We start from the raw sequence: 23,434 nt of genomic DNA on the forward strand, positions 1-23,434 counted from the left end.
TAATATTAGGTATATATTACAGTAGTTGTTGCCCGCGGCTTCGCACGCGTTTAAAGGGCTACTTTTCAGGTATTAAGGCAATTGCAGCCCACGTCCTTTCTTAGAGTTCAAGTTTGCTTCCTACCAAATTTTCTTCAATTCGTTGTGAAAGATCGACACACAAAGATACTTTCAACAACAACAACTTGTAAATTCCCACTGCTGGGCTAAAGGCCTCCTCTCCCTTTGAGGAGAGGGTCTGGAACATATTCCACGACACTGTTCCAATGCGGGTTGGTGGAATACACATGTGGCACAATTTCGGTGAAATTAGACACATGCAGGTTTCTTCACGATGTTTTCCTTAACCGCCAAGCATGAGATTAGTTATAAACACAAATTAAGCACATATATATAGTGGTTCTTGCCTGGGTTTGAACCCGCAACCATCGGTTAAGATGCACTAATCACTTCTACGCGTTCTAACCACTAAGCCATCTCAGCTCTCAAAATAAAATAGTTTAATAAAATATTATTTACAAAAATAACAAAAATAAAAATAGTTAAGTAAATATTTTTGTTTGGGGATTGAATTTGGACGAATACTTTGGAAATGTCAAGAATCTTTGTTCCAATTCCCTTTAACAAGATACATCTTTTATTAGTATTTCAGCCCTGAGAGTTGTGACGTTCGTGTGACATTATTCTGGTTTATTTGATACAAGCGACCCGCCCTGGCTTCGCACGGGTACAATACTGATACTAAATATACTACAGAATTTATTTATCTACGACATTATATTACAAACTTCTTAAATTATCGGCATTTCTTTACTATATTGTCCATGTATTATAATACAAAAACCTACCTCTCGATCCGCCTATCTATTGAAAAAAAGTGCATCAAAATGCGTTCCATAGGTCTAAAGATTTAAGCATATATAGGGACATAGGGACAGAGAAAGCAACTTTGTTTTATACTATGTAGTGATTGATGATGGAGAAGAAGATTATTATCCTTAGAATTAATATATAAAAGTATTATCGCTGTTACTGGAATTAAGGCTCAATTGGATTACTCCTGCTTTTCTAAGAACGGAGTAAACGACTGGTTTTCTCGGAATGTAGTCCTTTTTCAACGGAATGAAATGTAATACTAAAGTATTAATTCCCGTAACTCGTTTACGTAGACATTTTGCGGGGAAAATACGCTTGGAATTTCAATTAAAATAAAAATTGACAAAAAAAGACCCGCTGAGTTTCTTTGGCCGGTTCTCAGGTCAGGTTGTTCCTTTTTCCGAACCGGTGGGGTTTGACCATCAATAAGAAAGTGTAATGCTTCTACGTTGAATAAAGTAATTTGAGTTTATGAATACGCAAGTAATATTCAATTTATTGTCATTTATTTGAAAATTATAATTACGCTGGCAAAACTCTGTCTGGTTCTCTGCTAGGCCTTGCCAATGTCGCATATCTCGCCACCATTTTGAATTTATCCTGTAATTTCTCTGACATCGATTTCATTGTGCTCTTTCTAGTTGATTCTGGTTTTTTCTAGAAAATTAAATTCGAAATTCAAAATCAATTCCATTTTAAATCCATTTTAAATCTAGTGAGGTTTAATCTTAAATCAATAAATATTGATAATGATCCATTTGCATTTTATAATATCTAATGAATCAATATGTGGTTTTATATAACTATCTAATTATACTATATTAGATTAGTGCTGCGTTTTGGTATTTACGTGTCTAATTAAGTAGATGTGTTAAGTTGACAACACCAAACGCTAGTGAAACTCAAGTGGCCCATTTTTAAAGCTTATGTTTTTATTTTACGTTTCGTTGCAAACTTTTGCCAGTTACCGGTAAAAATTCTAAATCTTGGATAATTTCATCCAATTCTTCGTCCATTTTTTGATTAATTATCGCTTCTTCATCATTTTTCTTATCATCCCCCAGGTCAATTACTTCAGCTTCTTCCTTCAACGTGTCGCTGTCTGATGATAAACTACCGAACACCTTGAATTCAATAATCATGATCATAATTATGATACTCGGTGGTAGGGCTTTGTGCAAGCCCATCCGGGATAGGTACCACCCACTCTTTAGTTATTCTACCGCCAAATAACAGTACTCAGTACTGTTGTGTTCCGGTTTGAAGGGTGAGTGAGCCAGTGTAACTACAGGCACAAGGGACATAACATCTTAGTTCCCAAGATTGGTGGCACATTGATGATGTAAGGAATAGTTAATATTTCTTACAGCGTCATTATCTATGGGTGATGGTGACCACTTACCATCGGGTGGCCATTTGCTCGTCCGCCAACCTATAACATAAAAAAAATCAAACATCACTTAAGAGATAACAAATCTTGCTTAAGCACAACCATATTGAATGAACCTAAATTTTGTGTGTTCCGTACAATGTAGTAGGTAATGTGTTATTCGGTACTTTTAACGATAATTATTTTAGACTTCAAGAAATAAATACATTATAGCACGCATAGGTTTTTGTTGAATCTGTAATCATTCACTAGTTGTAAAATTATATTGGCCCGAAATTTTGTGAATCGTATAAATTTCATAAATTTAAACGATTTTCATTCAAATTGTAATTCCAATGAAAATTACAATTTTAATGGTGGAATTATGAAAACTTTTCATGCGACAAAAACAAAATGAATTGTTACATGATTTAAATTAATCGAGGAGAAATTATTGTTTGTGATAAAATGAGCCAATTGAGCCATCTATGATCCAAAACATCCCAACACACTCGGGACTCATCTCAGTCCCTTAAAGTTTTAATGAACTTTTGGTCACAATTTATACGTACCGGAATTAGTGAAGATCGCTTAAAAGGTTTAATATCTGGAGCTTGACCACGGGGTACCAAGATAGGGTCAATGCAAAGCCGATTATCCTCATTGGCATTGAAGATGAAGAATGACTGCGCGTGAGATGGCAAACAGCGGAAGAGAGCGTGTGTTCCAGCCACGAATGCACACAGTAACACCACAACCACTGCTATTACTGGTGCGTAACCCAGTTTTTCCACTGGTAATGTGCATCTGGCCTTGCGTTCATCGAACCTTATTATTATAAATTGAAAATATCTTAGGAAAATATGAAATAGTAAACATAGTGCAAAGTCAAAGTAGTAAACAAAGTCGCTTACCGCTGTCTGTAACTATGTATATTGTATACTTAGATCTTTAAAATTACGCAACGGATTTTGATGCGGTTTTTTTTTTAATAGATAGAGTAATTCGAGGGGAAGGTTTTTGTATATAATACATGGACAATCTATGTAGTAAAGAAACACTGATAATTTTAGAAGTTTCTAATGTGGTGTCGTAAGTAAATAAATTCTGTATTTAGTTATATAAGCTGAGGCTCGTCGGTAGCATACATACATACTCATTAATATGACTACAGCCATTTACATTGGTCAAAGCGACATTAATGACCTATTTAGTCTGTCTGTTAGTTTTGTAGCTGAAAAAGGACCAACTGGACCTCATAAAGTCACTTCTTGGAGGAAAAATATAAGATGATATAAGATGAATAGGAGATGTCTACACTGGCGAAGCCCCACTACCAAGTAGCTTACGAATTGTTAACCGGCACTACCATGATAGTTCGCATTTTAAATTCATTTTTTTCTTACCAATCGTCAACCCCGCAGTTTTTAATGCCGTCACAGACGACGCCAGTCGTGAAACAGTAATTAATCTCGTCAACGGTACAAACCGTCTCGTTCCTCTTGTAACACCCGCGTTTTGGTGCCATTCGGGCCGATGTTATTGTAACTTGGTAGAAGTTTGCCTGGAACATTATAAAAGTAGAACTATATTTATATATACAAAAATTGCATCACATACAGTATCTTAAATAACTGTCATTTAATATCTTGATTTAGTACTCTTAAAATCATTACATAGTATAAAGAAAGTTGCTTACCGCTGTCTGTCCCTATATATGTAATTACGCAACGGATTTTGATGCGGTTTTTTTAATAGATAGAGTGATTCGAGGGGAAGGTTTTTGTATATAATACATAGACAATATAGCAAAGAAACACTAATAGTTTTAGAGGTTTGTAATGTGACGTCGTAACATATTTTGTAGTATATTTAATATCAGAATTTTACCAGTGCGAAGCCCGATAGATCGCTAATTAAAAATGACATACGTGTACATCGGTTCTCAATGCTGAGTGGTATGCCGGCTGCAAATTTTAAGTCCCAGAGTTCAAATCCTAAATTGGGCCAATACACCTTACCTAGTATTTTGTTATATTCAGTAACAGCCCTGAGGCATGAAGTTGAATATTTGATGCCATCAATGAGGACTACACCCATAATATGTCCAAGCAAATAGCAGAGAATTATTGTCCACAAATGCATATTTGCAATTACTGCCTTTTTTAATTACTAAACCAAAACATGACAATACGTGGATGTCAATTTATATAAATTAAAGATAAAAAAATTAACAAACTATTGACTTTTTCACAAATATAACATTGGACATTTATTTTAATGTATCAGGAAAAGGGCTGCGTGATTGATGTCTTTTATTTTTTCAAGAAAGTTGCTATTGAACTTGATATTTATCAAGCAATTTAAAGAAAATTATCTTAAATGGACAGCACATACTTTACTCTGATCCCAATGTAAGTAGCATAAACACTTGTGTTATGGAAAATCAAAAGTAACGACGGTACCACAAACATCTACCTTAGACAACATAGGAAATTAATGAACATGGACTCGGCCAGGAATTGAACCCGGGACCTCGGAGTGGCCTACTCATGAAAACCGGTATACAACTACTCAACCATAGAGATCGTCAAATTTTTACTCACATTGAGGTCAAGATTGATGCTGCTGTTACTCTTGAATAGGAAACGCAACCGTTGCTTGACCGTGAAAACGAAATACGGCGAATACACCTCCCGGTCCAACAAGTCACACAATCTCGTACACCGCCATCTCTTCAGTATTGTTAAGGCGTCTCGATTCACTTCACAGTTCGATATAATCGTTGTCGGATACCTGACCACTACGAGGAGGTACTCCGGTGCTGATGCGACTACTTCTACTAAACATTCGTAATCTATGTCGTTTAGGGTACGAAACACCTAAAATAGTCGGGTCTTTTATGAAATAGATTGTGAGATAAGCAAATGGGCCATGTGATAGTAAGTTGTCACCACCGCCCATAGACAATGGCGTTTTAAGAAACAAAAACTATTCCTTCGCCAATGTGCTACCAACCTTGGGAACTAAGATGTTTTATTCCTTGTGTTTGTAGTTCACTCAGTACTAACTTCACTTCAACTTCACTGAGTACTGCTATCAGAATATCTGATGAGTGTGTGGTACCTACTCAGACGGGCTTGCACCAATTCCAACCACCAAGTAAAATAAAAAACTTAATCACTATTTCTCTAGAGAAACTATCAGTAACTAATCAGTTTTAATGATGGCAATCTACACTATACATTTCCTTGTCTGGGAATGCACGTGAAACCATTAAGCTTTTCACAGCAAATCCAACATGTCTGAAAGAGTCAAACATATAGGAAAAGCCGTTCTAATGTTAGAGAATGAGGTGGTACGTTTGTGTTCTCACTCACACTTGTGTAATATATCCTACACAGATAATAACAATGTAAAGTATGTGTTACCTACACTTTAATTTACAAATAATAATAATAATTTATTGATAAGTTACCATCGTGATTGTATCAGACATGCCCATCCCAAAAGAAATATCGAAGCGTAGATATCTCGAAAAAGCGCATTCATGGGTTATATCCTTTGGCCTGTACAGCAACAGCAAGCCATTTGCGAACACTATGGATGGAATGCTTAGAATAACAATGTATTGAAATAACACCATAATAACTTTAATGTTTTTTACATATTTACATAATGTATTCATTTGGGCCATGCGTTTTGACAATTATGGATACTCAAGCTAAATTGTCCTATTCCATGAAGCTTTATTTTCTTAAAATTAAAATGTATAAAAAATAAACAATATATATTTAAAAACTATTGACAACATTTAGATTTTTTTTTTCATAAATTAAATTAACTTGGCTTCTTGGCTTTGTGCAAGTCAATTTTAGTGGACACCAACTCATTTGTATATTCTGCCACCAAACAGGAATATTTAATAATAATAAAAATAAATATGAGACAACATCACGTACATTTTTCTGATCCCAATGTAAGTAGCTGAAGCACTTGTGTTATGGAAATCAGAAGTAACAACGGTACCACAAACACCCAGACCCAAGACAACATAGAAAACTAATGGTAATCTACATCGACTCGGCCAGGAATCGAACCCGGGACCTCAGAGTGGCGTACCCATGAAAACCGGTGTACACACCACTCGACCATGGAGGTCGTCAAAAATTATTTATTATTTATTTATTTATTGTGCCTTTAGTTGCACTGGCTCACTCACCCTTCAAACCGGAACACAACATTATTTGGCTGTAGAATAACTGGTGAGTGGGTGTTACCTACCCAGACGGGCTTGCACAAAGCCCTACCACCAAGTAATATTTATAAATGAAAAAAATAATAATAAAATAGATTATATATAAATTGTGTATAATTGAATCTATTTGTAAAAACAACGTGGTAAGCGGGGGCAGTGGGCTATTTTCTCTCAATGCAACATCTTATCTGCGCTTTTATCCTAACCTATCTGCGCCACTGGAATGTTGTATATGTCTATATATATCGGCCGATCGTATGTAAATATTTCTACATTTTGTTTTTCACTCAAAATCGTCCGACTTCAACAATACGTGTTTAAATCAAATTATTATATTACTTTTTAGATATCACTTTGAAGTCGGTGTTATTTTTTAGAAAAAATATTTTTTTTACTCTTTTTAGTGTTATTTTCTCAAAATAGAAATTATAAGACCTTATGTAACAATTGGTTATTTGTTGATTTTTTCAAAAAGCGCTGAACCTATTTCAATAAAACTCATATGGGACCACTTCTGGAGCATGATATATAAAAAATAACATAACAAAAGAAATTTTTAGTGAACCTGTACTTCTCATCATAATAGCTACGAAGAGGAGTATAAATCCATATATTAATGTTGAAATAACTATTTCTTAACTCCTAGTAATTAAGGACTTACACATTTCATCATTAGCTGAGCAGTATAACATTATGATTGTCACAAGCAAATGTCAATATAACTTCAGTAAATATGTAAAACACGGTACATAAAAAAATAAATAAAGTATACCGGTCGAATTGAGAACACTCCTTTTTTTGAAGTCGCTTAAAAAGAAGCAAAATGTCTAAGTATCGAATAGATGAACCAGCGATCTCACGTCTAGATATCAAAAGAAGATAAAGAATTCCAAGTTGCGTTGAATATTAAGCGTCGAATTTTTCATCTACTTATATGTTGAGATGCTCTGCGGTGAAAATATCTTAATGAAACTTACATCGGTAGGAATCCTACTCAATAACGAGATCGCAGTTAAAATTGGCCGCAGAAACCTAGATCAAATCGACAAGTTAATGAAAGAAAAAAAAAATACTTTTTTATTATTTATGCAGGTGGACGAACGTTTATAGAGCGACTCTCCATGTAGGTAGATATACAGGATTATTGCTCCATAAGCAAAATCTAAAAGTTCGTGATAATCTATTTTTGAGTTATCACGTTCTTTAGCTTTTTTCAAAATTTGTTAAAAATGCAATTTCAAAAGTTTATTTATAAAAAATGTCAATAAAAAACATTTTTTTTCTTCTTATTTTTAAAAACGAATAAACACTTGGATATTAGTCAATATTTAAACTATCATTATCAGCCCAAATTTAAAAATGGGAGGCGGATAAAGATATTATTTCAATATTTTTTGTATTTTATTTTCTCAAAAATGTCTTAGAAACTAAAAAAATCAATATGAAACTTGTTCTGCAGATCATTTTAAAAACATAACTGTTTTCTTAGCTTCAAAATGTATAAAAAGTAGGAATAACCCTTAATAAATAAATGATCTTATTGGGACGCGTTTTCATAAATCGAGCAAGCTATAACTTAGTTGGCGCTAACAATAATTTAATTATTTCCTTGAAAATATGCAATGATTATGATGAATATAATTCTTAAAAAAAAACATAAAATACATTATTTTACGCTTAGCAAGCAAGCTTCATAATGGCTTATTGAAAATAAGTTATTCATCATTAATACCAACATGAAAAAACTAATTCGGACTGGCTGGAATCATACTTGTCATTTGTCAAAACAAATTGTGTGCGAAATTTCATACTATGTAAAATTATACTTTCATTTTTATTTATTTATTCGATTATAACTATATTAAATTTGTAAAATATAAAATGTTCAAATTATATATTGAAAACGTAAGTATTACAATACTGTTATATTTACTTGAAGAGATTTAGACTTAAGTTTTCTTAAATTATATGTATATTTAAACATCTGTAACTTCTGTTCTTTAATTGCGATTATTGGAGTGTATAGTAATTCCAAAATACTCAAAGAGTACATCAATCCAAAAAGGTTCTATATCAAACAAAATATCTTTGAATTTGTTTGTATACGTTTTATTAGTACAAATACTTAAATAAGTATATTTTAGAGAGTATCTATGCAAATCTGAAAAGGATGAATTGAATACTGATATTTGCTTGCAGAAGAGTGGGAATCCAGATATCGAAAGCAGGTGATAGAGAAGTTAAACCACCATGACCCGGAATCAGAACATTAATTCTAGAGAAAACGTAACTAAGGTCATATTTAAGAATTCTACGAACACATTTCGCACTTCGAAAACATATTCTGGCACATCAGATATTTACACTAGAAGTTTGTTATTGCAACTGAAACGAAAGTTACCGAAAGATAAGTACTATAAAGATAACGGAACAGTGAAAAGAGATCTTAGTATAGAAACGGATATATGCATACTCAGAAGGTATTACAGGAAGCGAAGAAACAAGTTTTCCAATCGAGACGCAATTTCTGCGAAGTCTAAGTATTCCATAAATCAAACAGAAATCGATACAATAGACGAATTTAAACATGACACTAGTGCTTGTGGCGACAGCGAACAGAATTTTAACCCTACTAATAAACATTTTAATATTAATCTAACATCATTAGTGATAGATAACCTTAAAAACTTGCTCAACGATTGGATTAAAACATATTTACTAGAAAAGACAGAGACTAAACAAAAAATTGATACTGTGCTTGATTCAATACTTCACAAGCTAGAATTGCAAACAAAAGAAGAGGATACATCTTCCTCGTGTACGTACACTGTTGATATTGAAGTCGGCCGTTGTAACAGAAACAAGAAAAACGATTTTCAATCGAAAGGTTTGAAAAATGCCTTACAAGCTACAAAGCCAATAGAAGAAGCTTCCGTTTTAAGTATACCCTTAAGTGGAAAATATCTGAGAATCATATCGACACTGAGTCTTCCACGAAACGTACAAAAAACTATAAGAAGTAGAAAGTCTCGGCATAATATGAAACGATTTCGTCACAAGAAAATTTTGCTATCAATAAGTAAATCGAGCAACTACATATTCCAATCTTCAAATTTGGACTTTTTAACGTTACCGACGAAATCTTTCACTAAACATTGTGTAACGTACGATCACGATACGAATATAAAATTTAAAAGTTTAATCACGCCTAAATCATCAACGGATACAAATGATTCCATTGTTGATTCTACTTGTAAAGAAAGCAACCAAACTATACGCCATATCCAAACAAATAGAAATTATTCAAATTCCCATAACGTTAAAAGTTTTTATGAAAATATATACAGTGACACAAATCATATGAATTGTTCCAATGGAAATATTAACGATGCTGAAAAAGAAAATAACTCAAATGACACTAAATATATAGATGTATGTAATTCACCAAACGAAGAAGATCAAAGCGATCCACTTATTACTATTGACTTAATAACACACAGTTACGAAAATCATGATAAAAATAAACAAAGTTATTCCAAATTGAAAGCATCGAGGAGAACCAAAAATCTGAAACCTAAGTATAGAGGAAGCAATAAATGTAAGAAAAACTTATCAAAATCTCATCACTTAAAAAATATAAATACAAAACAATTTACTTATCTATTTCGAAAATCAAATAGTCTAAACCAAGAAAAAACATTATTAAAACATTTTCAAAGTATTATCAGATATTTTTCGAGTTGTGATGGTAAGAAAGATATAAAAGTAGATATTCACGTCAATATGTTTCCATTCCAAGATAATAAAAACGATAACTTTAATGATTTAGACGGAAATGAAAATAAAACTGCAAATTGTGATTTATTAGTGTATTCAAATAATGAAGAAATAAAACAAGCTGATTCAGTCGCACGTGAGGTAACCCCTTGTGATAAGCAAAATATTATTTCCCTACTTGATGGAGCTGCTAGCCAAGCAAAATATATTATTAGTAGAGAAACTTCTACTGATATATCCGAAAATAATAACAAAGTAGAAACTGAAAAAAGTCCTCTTAATATAAAACATTCAAAAATAGCTCAAGAGATAAATGAATTAAAAATGATTATAAAATCTTTAGCAACAACCGCAGAAAAATTAGCTAATAATCGTTTACAGAAACAAAATGGACTCAAGGAAATATTAAACAATACTGGTATAGACGTTTACACCATAAATAAACCTGCTATGAAAACTGTAAATACAAGTATATCAAATATTATAAAGTCATCTAAAAGTGTTCAGTTTTCAAACAAACCAAAAAGTGAAATAGTGTCTGGAATTAAGATAAAAAAAGGACCAAAACATAAAAATTCCAACAATTTAAATGCGAATCTTGAAGAGAAACATACCTCATACAATATTATAGACAGTGAGTCTATAATAAAAGTAACAGATATGACTCTAGCTGAAGAAGCAACAGTATCGAAATCATTACTTCATTTTTCAAAGGAAACGGAGAAAAATAAGTTGTTGGCATTTTATTGTGATGATTTAGTTAATCCTGAAGAAAAAATTACAAATATATGTCAACATCACAATCCATTCCGTTCAACTTCAAAAGGAAATGGTTGTCAAAATGTAAAGCAGTTTTGTATGCTTTCGAATTATAATCAAGAGATAGGCTGTAATTATGACCCAGAGCTTACAACAACATGTGATGATTGCGAGCTCTGTGATAATTCCAGTTCAACCATTTGTGTAGACATTGATAGTAATTCGTTTGATAAAAAATTAACGATAAGGCACAATTCTGGATTGGGGTTTTGGGAAGGATGTTTTTACTGTCTACTGTTATGGATACCACTACTACTAGTTTCATGGTTGTTTTATATCCATGTGATAAAAGATGTACTCAGACAGAAACACGATTTACTACGGTTTACATTAGGTGCGCGTTTTAAGGCGAATGCGCCTTCCGCAGATTTTTCCATACCTCTTGCTGATTTAGGGTTTTAGTTAATGTATTTCATTATAGTTGGGTGAGGATACATATTTTTCTTTTAATCACTCAAACTAATATTGTTGTGCAACAGTTACGTTATTAATAATAATTTTGTTTTAGTACATCCCAACCGAAGAAAACTAGAATGGAATCTGCAGAAATGACTAATATTAATAAAAAACAAATCAGCTTACCAGAAATAAATTTAGAAAATACTTTTATGAATAAGATTGAGGATGATGTCGAAAGTTCTAGTCAAAATGTCAGTCAACAGAGCATTAAATTTAATAATGAAGAAACTTTAGAAATGAAGTACATAAATTCGGAATCATTGGCTACTTTAATAGATTTAAAATCAAGTTCCAGCCATAATTTAGTAGCCAGCAAAACTTTTGAAAGGAATCCTCAAATCAAAGATATCCACAAATTGAAAACACAGAATAATAAATGTTCGCGTTTAGTAAGAATAAGGACTGTTCATTTCAAAAATCAACGTAGCAAAAATATAAATAAAAAGTTAGAATCATACCGATGTAATAATAACAGAAATAGTTCAAGTTTTGGAAAAATGAAAAGAAGTCTTCGCGCTGACTTTGTTTTAAAAACAGTTCATCCAACAAAGCGAATAAAAAGACAATTTGCCAAAGAGAATATTTTTGGACCAAATCTTACACAAATAGATGATAATAAAGCTGATAAAGAATCATTTGAAATGAGAAAGGAAATACTAGCTCCAGAACATAGTTTCACGTCACAAAATAATAATTTCCAAAGTGAAAGTGAGCCTATGGAGTTAGTAAATAAAGAAGAAAGTAAAGATAATTGCAATAATAACTGCTTAGTACATCCTCATAATAATATTATCAATAAAAGCTTTAATGAAAAGAAAAATGCCTTTACAACCGGGGTAGTTAATATAGTTGTAGCACAAGTTAAAAATACCTCTATTTTAGACTACAATAAAAAAGAAACTCTAGATAGTATTATTTTGCAAGAAAGTCTTACAAGTGCTGAGAGCTTTATTAGCCAGCTAGATACCGTAACATCTACTTCAAACTCTGAAATGTCAAATACGAATAGTACAAAAGATTACTTTACAATTATAAGCTCAAACGAAGATAGTTCAGTAACATTAACACCGCCTCAAACGAATTTCGACTTAGTTAATGAAAATGATAATTTCGTAATGGCTAAGACAAGTTCTTATTTCAAAAATAATAATAATGATTCTATACGTACACTGACACCTCAAGGGATTAATGATAAATTAAAAATAACCAATAACGATTTCCGGACTTTAGATAATCAAAATACGAAACCCATTTTATTGGATACAATTATAAATATGAAAGTATATCCAAACATACCTGATAATAAGTGCCAAAATCTTTACATAGACAACTGTAATAACGTTATAATTACGAACGATAAAATTAAAACGAAGCCTGCAAGTACGTTTGAAAATGACTATAATACTACAACACATCAAATGATTTTTAAAAATATGGATGAAATATCATACAAAGATAATGATAGTGGACACCCTAATCATATATATCTACCCAATGAAAACACTATTAAAGATATATTAAATGAAACAGATAAATCACGGAAAAGAACTTGTTCAGAAGAATCTCGTAGCTTTATACCAATTGCAGATCTATGGGAAAAGCTATCAACATTTCTTGATAATGCCATACGAAAATTAGAAGAATCAATAATGGAAAAAATTAAGAATGAAATAAAAGATGTTTTAAGTACTTTTGAATCGAACATGAACTTAAAGATGGCTGAACCAAATTCTCTAGACGAGTGCTTACAATGTTGTTTAGTGAACAATCAAATAATAGATGAGTTAGCATTGAATATGAACGCGGAAAGTGAGAATATTAACGATATATATAAAAATAGTTTAGAAACACTGCATAAAAAGATTGAACACGTTTTGGATATCATAAAGCCGCCGGTTTCGACGCGTATTTCAAAAGATACAGAAGTAGGTCGTTCTACAGCCGTTTCACTGGCTGATGGGTTAAAAATCACTTGTTCTACTAAAAATAATTACATACCGCATGTAGTTGCATGTCCGATAAGATTCATCAGGGAGAATTTTCTTGTTATTGTAAGTGTGCCCATATTCTGTTTTGCTTTGTTCATGATTTATTGTTTTCTTGCCATAAGTACGAAGTTTTTGTAAAAGTTGATGTAAAGTTTTATTAAAAAATTTAATAATGACCTTGCCATATTAATAATAGCCTGAGTATCCTATAGTTATATAAGTATTCTCTATTAATTACAGTTCAAATTGTAAGTAAATAACGTTTTAATCGATTTCTAAAGAAGGTTCTCAGTTCGACAAAGTTCATTTTGATTTGATTTGATTTGACATTGTATGGATGGAAGCACGTGTGCTAAATTTCGTAAGTCTATGTTTGTATGTTTGTCTACGAATTTCTCGAAAATCAGAAGTCGTATTGCGATGATCATTTTTAATTGAAGTTAGGTACACTTTCACTTAGGGAACAGTGTAAGTTACATTGAAATCGGTCGAAGTTTCATAATTTTTTTTATTTTTAGTTTACAGGTTGGTTCTAATTTTGAAGTTGTTGAAGGTTTTTTTTTTAAAAAAATATTTATTTCAACAATATTGCTCTGTAAAAGCCAATCTAATCAGAACATATTTTCTATCTCCAGACAGCAATACGTAAGTATTATTGTGTTCGGGTCTGATGGGTGAGTGAGTCAGTTTGAATACACGCACAAAGGACATAACATCTTGTGCACATTGCTGGTGGTGCATTTATAAAGTAAGGTATTATTAATATTTATTACAGTGCCAATGTTTACGCCACCACCCAGTGATGACCCTTATATTTAATTAATCCAATTGCCAGTATGCCAAACTATTTTATATAAAATGAGTAAAGTAACCGAATGTAATTTTCCCACTGCTGGGCTAAGCTCTCCTCTGCCATTAAGTGTTTGGAACATATTCTACCACGCTGTTCCAATGCGGGTTGGAGGAATGCACATGTGGCAGAATTTTAACAAATTTGACACATGCAGGTTTCCTCACGACACGACACAAGGAAAACATCCTTCACCGCTGAGCACGAGATGCATTATAAACACAAAAAATTAATAAAAATTGTATCCATGTTATAGGTAAAGCCTACCAATTAAGATAGTAGACTCCACTCCTACTCCACTCCCATCATCTAAAGGAGTTATGATGTAGTTAGGTACACTTGTGGCAGAATATTATTCAACTCAAGCAATTTCCGATGATATATTTTCTTGAAATATTTAAAAACTAAACTTACAGGATTTCAATTCGCGATTTTAGTTCGTTTCTATGTATTCTATGGATTTTTGGCTTAATAATTCTTTTTTGGATTAAGAATACACAACAACATTTTGTGTTTGTCAAAATTTTTATTCAGAATACCTCAATAAATAATACTTTGAAGTCACTTGCAATAGATAATCAAATTAGCTCCTGTAATATCATCGTCCTGACTATTAAATAAAATATATATACACATACATATTACAAACGTTTTGAATTAATATAAAAATATTATTAGAGGATCAGGAATATTAAATATATATCATCATTTATTTATTTAAACAAATAGCACTTCTTAGGCAGCTCAAGCAAGATTAAACAGACAAATCCGTACTACAGACTAGGCATGTTTTTTTTAAATATCAATATCATAACAATTCTACTTTATCACAAATTTTATGTATTCCTTTATGTATTGGTTGTTTACATAAAACATTACTGAAACATTGAGCATTAATAAGCAATTTTCATCACTAAATAGTATAAAACATCGCTTTTTCTGTCCCTATATCCCTATGTATGCTTAAATCGTTGAAACTACGCAACGGATTTTGATGCGGTTTTTTTAAATACATAAAGTGATTTGAGAGGAATTGAAATTTGTATATAATAAATGGACAATATAGTAAAGAAACATTGATCATTTTAAAAGTTTCTAATGTGATGTCGTAAATAAACGAATTCTGTATTAAATTTAGTATCATTATTGCACCCAATGCTTCAGACATATGCTCCATGTTTCAGACATATTGTATACATCGATAGTATATAATATGACTGAAATATCGAGCATTAATAAACAAGTTTTATATGTAATAAATCAAAACATTAATTGAACACACTAAGAAATTCAAAATATTAGGACGATAAATTATTACTTCAAATACAAATTAGAGAGCTAATACTGTGTAGTTTGTTTAATTTTATTCTGTATTTTCAATCTCATTGGTTTTTTTCAAGGACTAAATGACCGGATCTGTCCACTGTGAAGATGGGTCTCACGCGACGGCTTCTGCAAATAAAATATTACTTTATACAACAATATACATTAACAACAACAACAACAACAACAACTTGTAAATTTACCACTGATAAAGGCTCCTTTTGAGGAGGTATGGAACATATTCCAATTCAAAATTTCTATGAAATTTGTCACATGCAGGTTTCCTCACGATGTTTTCCTTCACCGCTGAGCACGAGATGAATTATAAAGACAAATTAAGTACATGAATCAGCAGTGCTAGCCTGGGTTTAAACCCGCAATCATCGGTTAAGATGCACGCGTTCTAACCACTGGGCCATCTCGACTCATAACAAACAACAACAATATACATACGCTAAAACTCTTGTAGCGTCAATAATGTAAAGTAAAAACGGGAGCTGCTTGTATAATCTATACGTATAATAAAATTGGAGTGTCGGCTTGTAATATTAATATAGCCGTTATGTACTCAATGTATTTATAGACGGTACATATACCAAAATAACATCTTTTACAATTTTTGTCGGTCTGTCTGTATGTTTGTTCCGGCTAATCTCTGGAACAGCTGGACCGATTTTAACGGGACATTCTCTGGCAGATAACTGATATAATAGGGATTAACTTAGGCTATTTTTTTGTGTTAAATTTAAACGCGTACAATGTCGCGGGCACAGCTAGTATACTATAATAATAATAACATATATTGAAACCTCTACGCGTAAGTATTTTTTTATTATTGGCAATTCTTCTTAGGAACGACATCTACTAGCATATTTTTTTTATTTATGTATTTATGAATAATAAAAAATAACCTATCCTCATTTGTTGGTAACGATATTCAAATAAATGATGACATTTGTCATCAGCTAAAAACATTTGAATATTTAACAAAAAAAAAAATCGAAAATAATGATTATATATTTTGGTAAATGTATCCGAACGTATAACCACAATATTAATTATAAATTGGATTAAGGTTTCATTCCGGACCATCTAGGACGAAATATCCTTTGCATTTTTAATTTGGAATTTTCATTTTCATTAACCGGCTTGATAAATTAAATTTTTTCTCGGAATTTATGTGAAAAAATATTTTACTACAAATATATTACTTCTAACTCTATATTAATATTGTACTACTAGGTCGCAACCGAAACTTCGCGTTTTATCAACAAATTTCCCAAATTTCTAAAAGCATGATATGATGACATTGTCTGCTCATAGGTTTTACATTTTCTTATACAGCCATACTGCTGCTCTCTTCCCTTCTAAAATTGATTTTTTTGTCAAATCATAACAGTTATATAAAATTGGAATCGAGAATCTTTAATTGCACAGCTACGGCTGAAGCTCTTCAAAACGAGTTCCTAAATGATCCCTTATATGCACTATGCAGCTATCGTCCCATAATAGTTGGGACTAAAATCGGCTTACAGTATTATGGTATAATATATTATCTTTTTAAATGTGGAAGTAACTCTGTCTTTCTGTCTGTCCCCCTTTCACAACCAAACCGCTGAACCGAATTTGATGAAATTTGGTAGGACGCAAACTTGAAGTCCAAAGAAGGACATACACTACCTTCTTTGTCTAACACATGACAACCAACACGACAATAGCGAAGACGCAGGCAACTCTTTATAGAAAGCGATACGATAATCTTTTCAGACTGTTGTGATCAGTAGTAAACTTGACACCTCATCTTGGTAGTCTTTATAATATATACTCAACCTGAATCTGGCGTTCCTTCGTCCCGAACTCACGGCAGTCGCTTGCGCAATTGCTGGGGCATCTTCGCTTTCAGTCTAAGGATAAATCAATAATGAATATTAATACCAAAACAAAAATAATCAAATGTAACGAATACAAGTTTAAAACTACATTTAAAAAATATATAAATCAAAGCTAAAGGTGGGACGATTCAAGCATTACATATATGTGTAAAATTACAACGTTGAGAGACAATAATCAATCATCAATAAGAAATGGCCCAGTGGGTACGGGTTCAAACCCAGGCAAGCACCACTGATTATTATTCACGTGCTTAATTTGTGTTAATAATTCATCTCGTGATCAGTTGTGGAAAACATCGTGAGGAAGCCTGTGCGTCTAATGTCATAGAAATTCTGCCACATGTGTATTTCACCAACCCGCATTGGAACAGCGTGGTGGAATATGTTCCAAACCTTCTTCTCAAATGGAGAGGAGGCTTTAGCCCAGCAGTGGGAAATTTACAGGCCGTTGAGAGACAATCGAGCATTGCAATACGCAAATTTTGATTTAACTATTTTATAGACTTGTAACATTTGTTTAGGTGAAAACCTGTAGTATTCGTGTCACTATTCATTGTCGTAACTAAAGGGAAGCTGGGTATATTTTACCTCCTGAACTGACGATTCAGTCGTCGTGGTCTGCCCCTGAGCTGATGGAGCGCCGTATTGAGCCACGACACGTGGTTGCGTTCTGTAATAAATAAATCTTAACTTGTACACAATGTCGACTCTAATTAATCAAATCAAAAGGTTTTGTTTCCTGTATTTCTATTTAATTCATTTGTCTAGTGGCTTGATATAAGATTGCAGACTAAGGGTTCAAAAATAGGTCTGATAAAAGGTTATTTGATATTGCTGTTGAGACATGCAGTATCATCATCGTACATGTCACCCTGGGAAGGAGTACACTACCGTTTCTCAGAAAGTAACTTAAACAGGTATATCGTTTTGTGCTTGAATTCTTTTATATCATTATATTTAATGACCCTTGATGAATTGTGAGAGCATATTTGTGTGTTTGGGTTCACACTACGCACGATAACATGTCCTGCAGGTATCTTTCGCTTGTGTGCCATGGACTACTACTAAAAGCGATGAAAATCTTTAATGCTCGTAACTCAGATTAACAAGTTTTTAATAATAATATTAACTATATCAGTGCGCACTATAACAAAAATAAATCTATCGAAAATGAACGAAAAACTCTTTAAACTAATTCAAACGTACTAGCTGTTTCAAAAGTTTTAACCAGCGTTAAATGTTCCAACGTCATTTCCATCAGCTGAAGTATTATATTAAATAGTCTATAAAATTATTCAATACAAATAAGATCCGTCAAACAAAACTAACAAACTGGCCTTTATTATATCATTATAGATAATGAGATAAATTTAATCAAGTCATCTATATCACCTATGAAGTAAAATGTCCAAATGTATATCGTAATACAAGGTCTTTACTTGTCCTTAACGATCGTATGTATTCAAGAATTCACATCGATACATCAGTTATGCACGATGCGATCCCAACAATATGGAACGATGCATCACTTATTTATTCAAAACATTACCAAATACGATAACATTATTGGCATTCTATACGAGTACGCACTGACCTTGTCCCGAATGCCGTCGCAACAGCTGTCGCTGTGGAACCTTCGTCTTCTTGTTCATCCTGATCGCTTTCCTCCTCCTCATCTATACCGTTACCTTGCTGATTAATATCAAGACCGCTCTGTAAAGCATTCTGGTCCTGGAATACCTGCTGAGGCTGCAATTGGTATTGACTTGGGTCGTACTGCTGAGGTATGAATTGATTTTGGTAGTATTGATCCTGATTTTGATAATTTAGAGCAGGCTGAGCCAGGAATAAAGGCTGTTCGGGATTTTGATATTGATTTGAAGGCAATTGTGGTTGATAGAACTGAGGCTGGTAATTTTGATAGACAACTTGTTGGTCATTTTGTTCTATTTCTTCGACGTCTTTTGGTTTTTGTGGTTGCGGGAATTGATTTGGTTGTTGTGGTTGGACGAATTGATTCGGTTGTTGTGGCTGTGCAAAAATACCTGGTTGTTGTGGTTGCAGAAATTGGTTTGGTTGTTGCGGTTGCACAAAAACATTAGGTTGTTGGGGTTGTAAGAATTGATTTGGTTGTTGAGCTTGCACAAAAACATTAGGTTGTTCTGGTTGCGCAAATTGATTTGGTTGTTGCTGCTGAGGGAACTGGTTAGGTTGAATCTGATTAAGAACTTGCGGTTGAACAATAAATGGTTGTTGTTGGTATTGAGGAAAAGCTTGAGCCTGTTGCGCGGGTTGATACGCATTAATTATGGGCTGATATTGGTTTAAGGGTTCCTGAATTAGTGGTGCTTGTTCCTGTTGTACGATTATAGGGTTTTGAGCAAAATTTTGATTCTGAGCTACAGCTTGTTGACTTAATTGAGTCTGTGCTAAAACTGATGGCAACGCAGATAGATGAGCTGGGCCATCAAAACCTTGAGGTGCAGGTGCAACAGGCGCAACAGATGCAACTTGTTCAGGTTGATAGTAAAGCGGTGCTCTCAATTGACCTAATTGTGCCAAGGATATAAACTGTGGCTGCGCATTCAGCTGACTTAGAGGCTGCAAGAACAATTCAGCCGGATATTCCTGTAAGTTTTGCTTGGAAACTTCAACAGAGACCTTTTGCTTTTGATCTTTTGCGTCATTTGCATCGTCTAAGCTTTCACCTTCATTCAAATCGAAAGATTCGGTTGTGGTTTCTGCTTTGGGTGTTTTAAGTTCGGGTGCTTGTGTGGTTGTCGTGGTTGATGTGGTTTGGAAAGCGAACTGTCTAGGTGATTGTTGGTTTGGTAGACCATTTGAAGGTATATTAGCGCGGGTCGCCTCGAACTCTCTCTGCCTTGCAAACTGACGTGCTTTTTCCAACTGTTGCTGATACTGAAAATACAACATAAAATTTAATTCAAAATTACGATGAACGCAATATATCATAAGCTAGGGAAAATTAATAATATGAACCTGAGCCTGTTGAAAACTGGGATTAAGTCTTCCAACGTCAGCGTTGATGCTGGGTCCAGTGTATTGTTGACCATTAATGGGTGACAGCTGGAATAGGGGCTGTTGTTCAGGCACTGGAAGTCCTTGAACGGAGACATCGACAGCATCATCAAAATTGTTGGGTGGTAGCGGTCTTCTAGGATCGACAGGTGGTAGATATTGTTGTTTTTGAGGCGTCTGGAAATATATGTCAAGTTGTATTACGATAATATAACTTTTTTTTTATAATACATTTATATAGGTTAACTTTATTGATTGTTGACGTCAGTCATAAATTTTGCGAGATTATTTAAATAATGTGAAATTTCTGTCTTATTTTTTTAAAAAGATAAATCCGTGTTTTACTGTTGTCTTGCTTAACAACGTTTATAAATAATATGCCGTTTATATTAAGCAAAGTATGTACATTCTGCACAAATTTCGAAATTAAATGAACGAAGTATTGTTTAAAATAATTAAAAAGATCGTATGAACCTTTTAAATGTATAAAAAATTTAAGACATTGGAACCAATACTGAAGCGGCGTAAATTGGCAATATTTGTTTTGCCAACAAGTTGGTGACTAAAGTTACTGTAATTATGTAATTGGATTTGGATTAAACAAATTACACAATGCTGAGTAATTTTCATAACTTGTGAATAGTTATAAACTGTTAACAAAGACAGACACTGGTATAATACATGTAGATAGAGATTTTTAGTAAAACCTTATTACCTTCCAATATGTCAAGTGTTTGGAACTAAGTGTAGATGTGTTGTGTAAATTATTTTAATGAAAAGAAAATACCAATGATTGTGGTCTTTGCTCCGGTAATTCGAAGGCTGGTCCATTTGGCCTCCAACCACTGGGGGGGTAAGGAGCTGGCGCCTCAGCCACTACCCCACTCAACAATAACGACACCACCATCAAAAGTTCCTAGAAATAAAAAGTAAAAGTCAAACATCCTGTAAATATCTCGTTTCTGGGTTGGATGAAAAGATTTGGTTTTCATCCGACACATTCAAGTTTCATCTTCATTATTACAAACAACAAAACGGCATAAAAATCGTTTTGCTATACTGCTTGTCTGGATTCGAACCCTTGGTCTTCTATTAAACTTCACTTTTTCTAACAACTGAGTTATCTTAGGTACTCAAAAAATAACCGTATAATTGGATATCTTGATCCAAATAAAATCAACGTTAAAATCGAAGACTTGATTAAAATTCAACACTTTTACGAATTAAAACGTATCATCGATCGCACATCACTTAACGAAAACAATAAAAACGTGTAATCACCTTCATTTTCGCCGACTTTCGCTTAGTGTCATCCTCGTGTACCTTGCTTTTATAGACAATAGCTTTGGGAAATTGACATTCAGACCGCGCGCGTTATCGACCTTAGCGGTGTTCCTTAAAACATTCCATCATAAATCTAAATCGAATACAATTTTGAACTTTAATACGTACGATATAAAAGCGATACGTTTTAATTGTATGGGTTTTCTTAAAATTGTAGTTGTCCACAATTACAATGACATTTTTTTTTGCTAAACAATATTGAATGAATCATACTGTTCAGTTTCTTCTTAATTTATTGTGTCAAAGTAAATTTTAAGTATAAAAATAATGAATGTTTAATCATATTAAACTGCCACTAATGCAGATATATAAAAATTGTTTATGAGAAAATAGTTCCCAAAAATCGACATTAGCCAGCAACGTTGTAAATGTACCAATAGTGCTGAAGCGGCGTCATTACCCGCGTAAAATTTATAAAACATAATAACCACACAAATCTGCACTTTACTACCATATACAATGATTACCTATACAAAGATCCATCCCCATTTTCACACCTTTAAAATGAAAATGATCCCTATTTTCATGATTACTAACCTATGTCATCCCCGGGATTAAATCTAAATCGTTTTAGTAGTTTAAGCGTGAAGATTTAACAGATTATTTTGGCATTTAAAATTTACCTAGCAAAGTGCAATGCTGATACTAAATATAATAGAGAATGTCTAAATGATCAGTGTTTCTTTACTATATTTTCCACGTATTATAAACAAAAACCTTTATCTCGAATTACTCTATCTATTAAACCGCATCAAAATCCGTTGCGTAATTTGAAAGATTTCAGGACAGTAATTTGAAAGATACATAGGGACAGACAGCGGTAAGCGACTTTGTTTTATGACATGTAATGTTTATGATAAATTTATTAACTATTTCAATGTTTAAACAGTGAAAGAAATAACATGATTGAACTTTAAACAAACAGCCCTTATCAAAATCAACATAACATATATATATTTATTATTTATTTATTTAACTCTTTATTGCACACCAAATATACATAAAAATACAAAATATATTTTCTTTAAAACAAAATTGGCTTATAAGCCATTTCTTCCAGACAACTTTTGGGTTAGAAGGATAATGTGTATGGAAGACGGCAATATGGTGGTGCAGTAAAAACTTACATTATGAAATAATAACGAATACAACTCAATAAATATTGCAAATACATAAATATAAAAAATAATATAATATAATCAAAATATCATATTCATTTGTAACGTTTATCGTAATTTCCTCGTTTATAATTTGCAGTTCGAATCAAAGTTTAGATATAATACAGGATAATTTTTTTAAAAAAATCTTAGAATTTTTTATAGGACATACATATAAATATAAATAAAAAACAACTGTAGAATCTAAAAAAAAAGTCAAAGCAAAACTCGGCACCACAATATGTTATGATTTATTTGGTTGTGTAGAGCACAACGATATATA

The 23,434-nt window shown here is 32.8% G+C and overlaps 3 protein-coding genes across 3 annotated transcripts; 1 reads left to right on the forward strand and 2 right to left on the reverse strand.

Annotated features, from left to right (window-relative positions):
* Positions 1 to 1,391: 1,391 nt before the first annotated feature.
* On the reverse strand, positions 1,392 to 7,195 carry LOC124540669. Its single transcript, XM_047118337.1, has 7 exons — positions 7,165 to 7,195; positions 5,724 to 5,845; positions 4,852 to 5,127; positions 3,652 to 3,809; positions 2,818 to 3,073; positions 1,845 to 2,000; positions 1,392 to 1,533 (listed from the first exon to the last, which is right to left on the reverse strand). Exons 1-7 carry the CDS (start codon positions 7,193 to 7,195, stop codon positions 1,399 to 1,401), a joined length of 1,134 nt encoding a protein of 377 aa, XP_046974293.1. The 3' UTR covers positions 1,392 to 1,398.
* Positions 7,196 to 11,381: 4,186 nt separating this feature from the next.
* LOC124540786 (putative uncharacterized protein DDB_G0282133) lies at positions 11,382 to 13,697 on the forward strand. The gene is made up of 2 exons (XM_047118503.1): positions 11,382 to 11,524; positions 11,608 to 13,697. Exons 1-2 carry the CDS (start codon positions 11,505 to 11,507, stop codon positions 13,682 to 13,684), a joined length of 2,097 nt encoding a protein of 698 aa, XP_046974459.1. The 5' UTR covers positions 11,382 to 11,504; the 3' UTR covers positions 13,685 to 13,697.
* Positions 13,698 to 15,543: 1,846 nt separating this feature from the next.
* Positions 15,544 to 21,983, reverse strand: LOC124540831 (RNA polymerase II degradation factor 1-like). Its single transcript, XM_047118555.1, has 7 exons — positions 21,932 to 21,983; positions 21,438 to 21,566; positions 20,612 to 20,827; positions 19,206 to 20,530; positions 18,200 to 18,281; positions 17,550 to 17,623; positions 15,544 to 15,848 (listed from the first exon to the last, which is right to left on the reverse strand). The coding sequence occupies exons 1-7, from the start codon at positions 21,935 to 21,937 to the stop codon at positions 15,779 to 15,781; spliced, it is 1,902 nt and encodes a 633-aa protein (XP_046974511.1). The 5' UTR covers positions 21,938 to 21,983; the 3' UTR covers positions 15,544 to 15,778.
* Between the last annotated feature and the right edge of the window lie 1,451 nt (positions 21,984 to 23,434).

Source organism: Vanessa cardui, chromosome 26 (genome assembly GCF_905220365.1).
Source record: "Vanessa cardui chromosome 26, ilVanCard2.1, whole genome shotgun sequence".
Taxonomy (NCBI): Eukaryota; Metazoa; Arthropoda; class Insecta; order Lepidoptera; family Nymphalidae; genus Vanessa; species Vanessa cardui.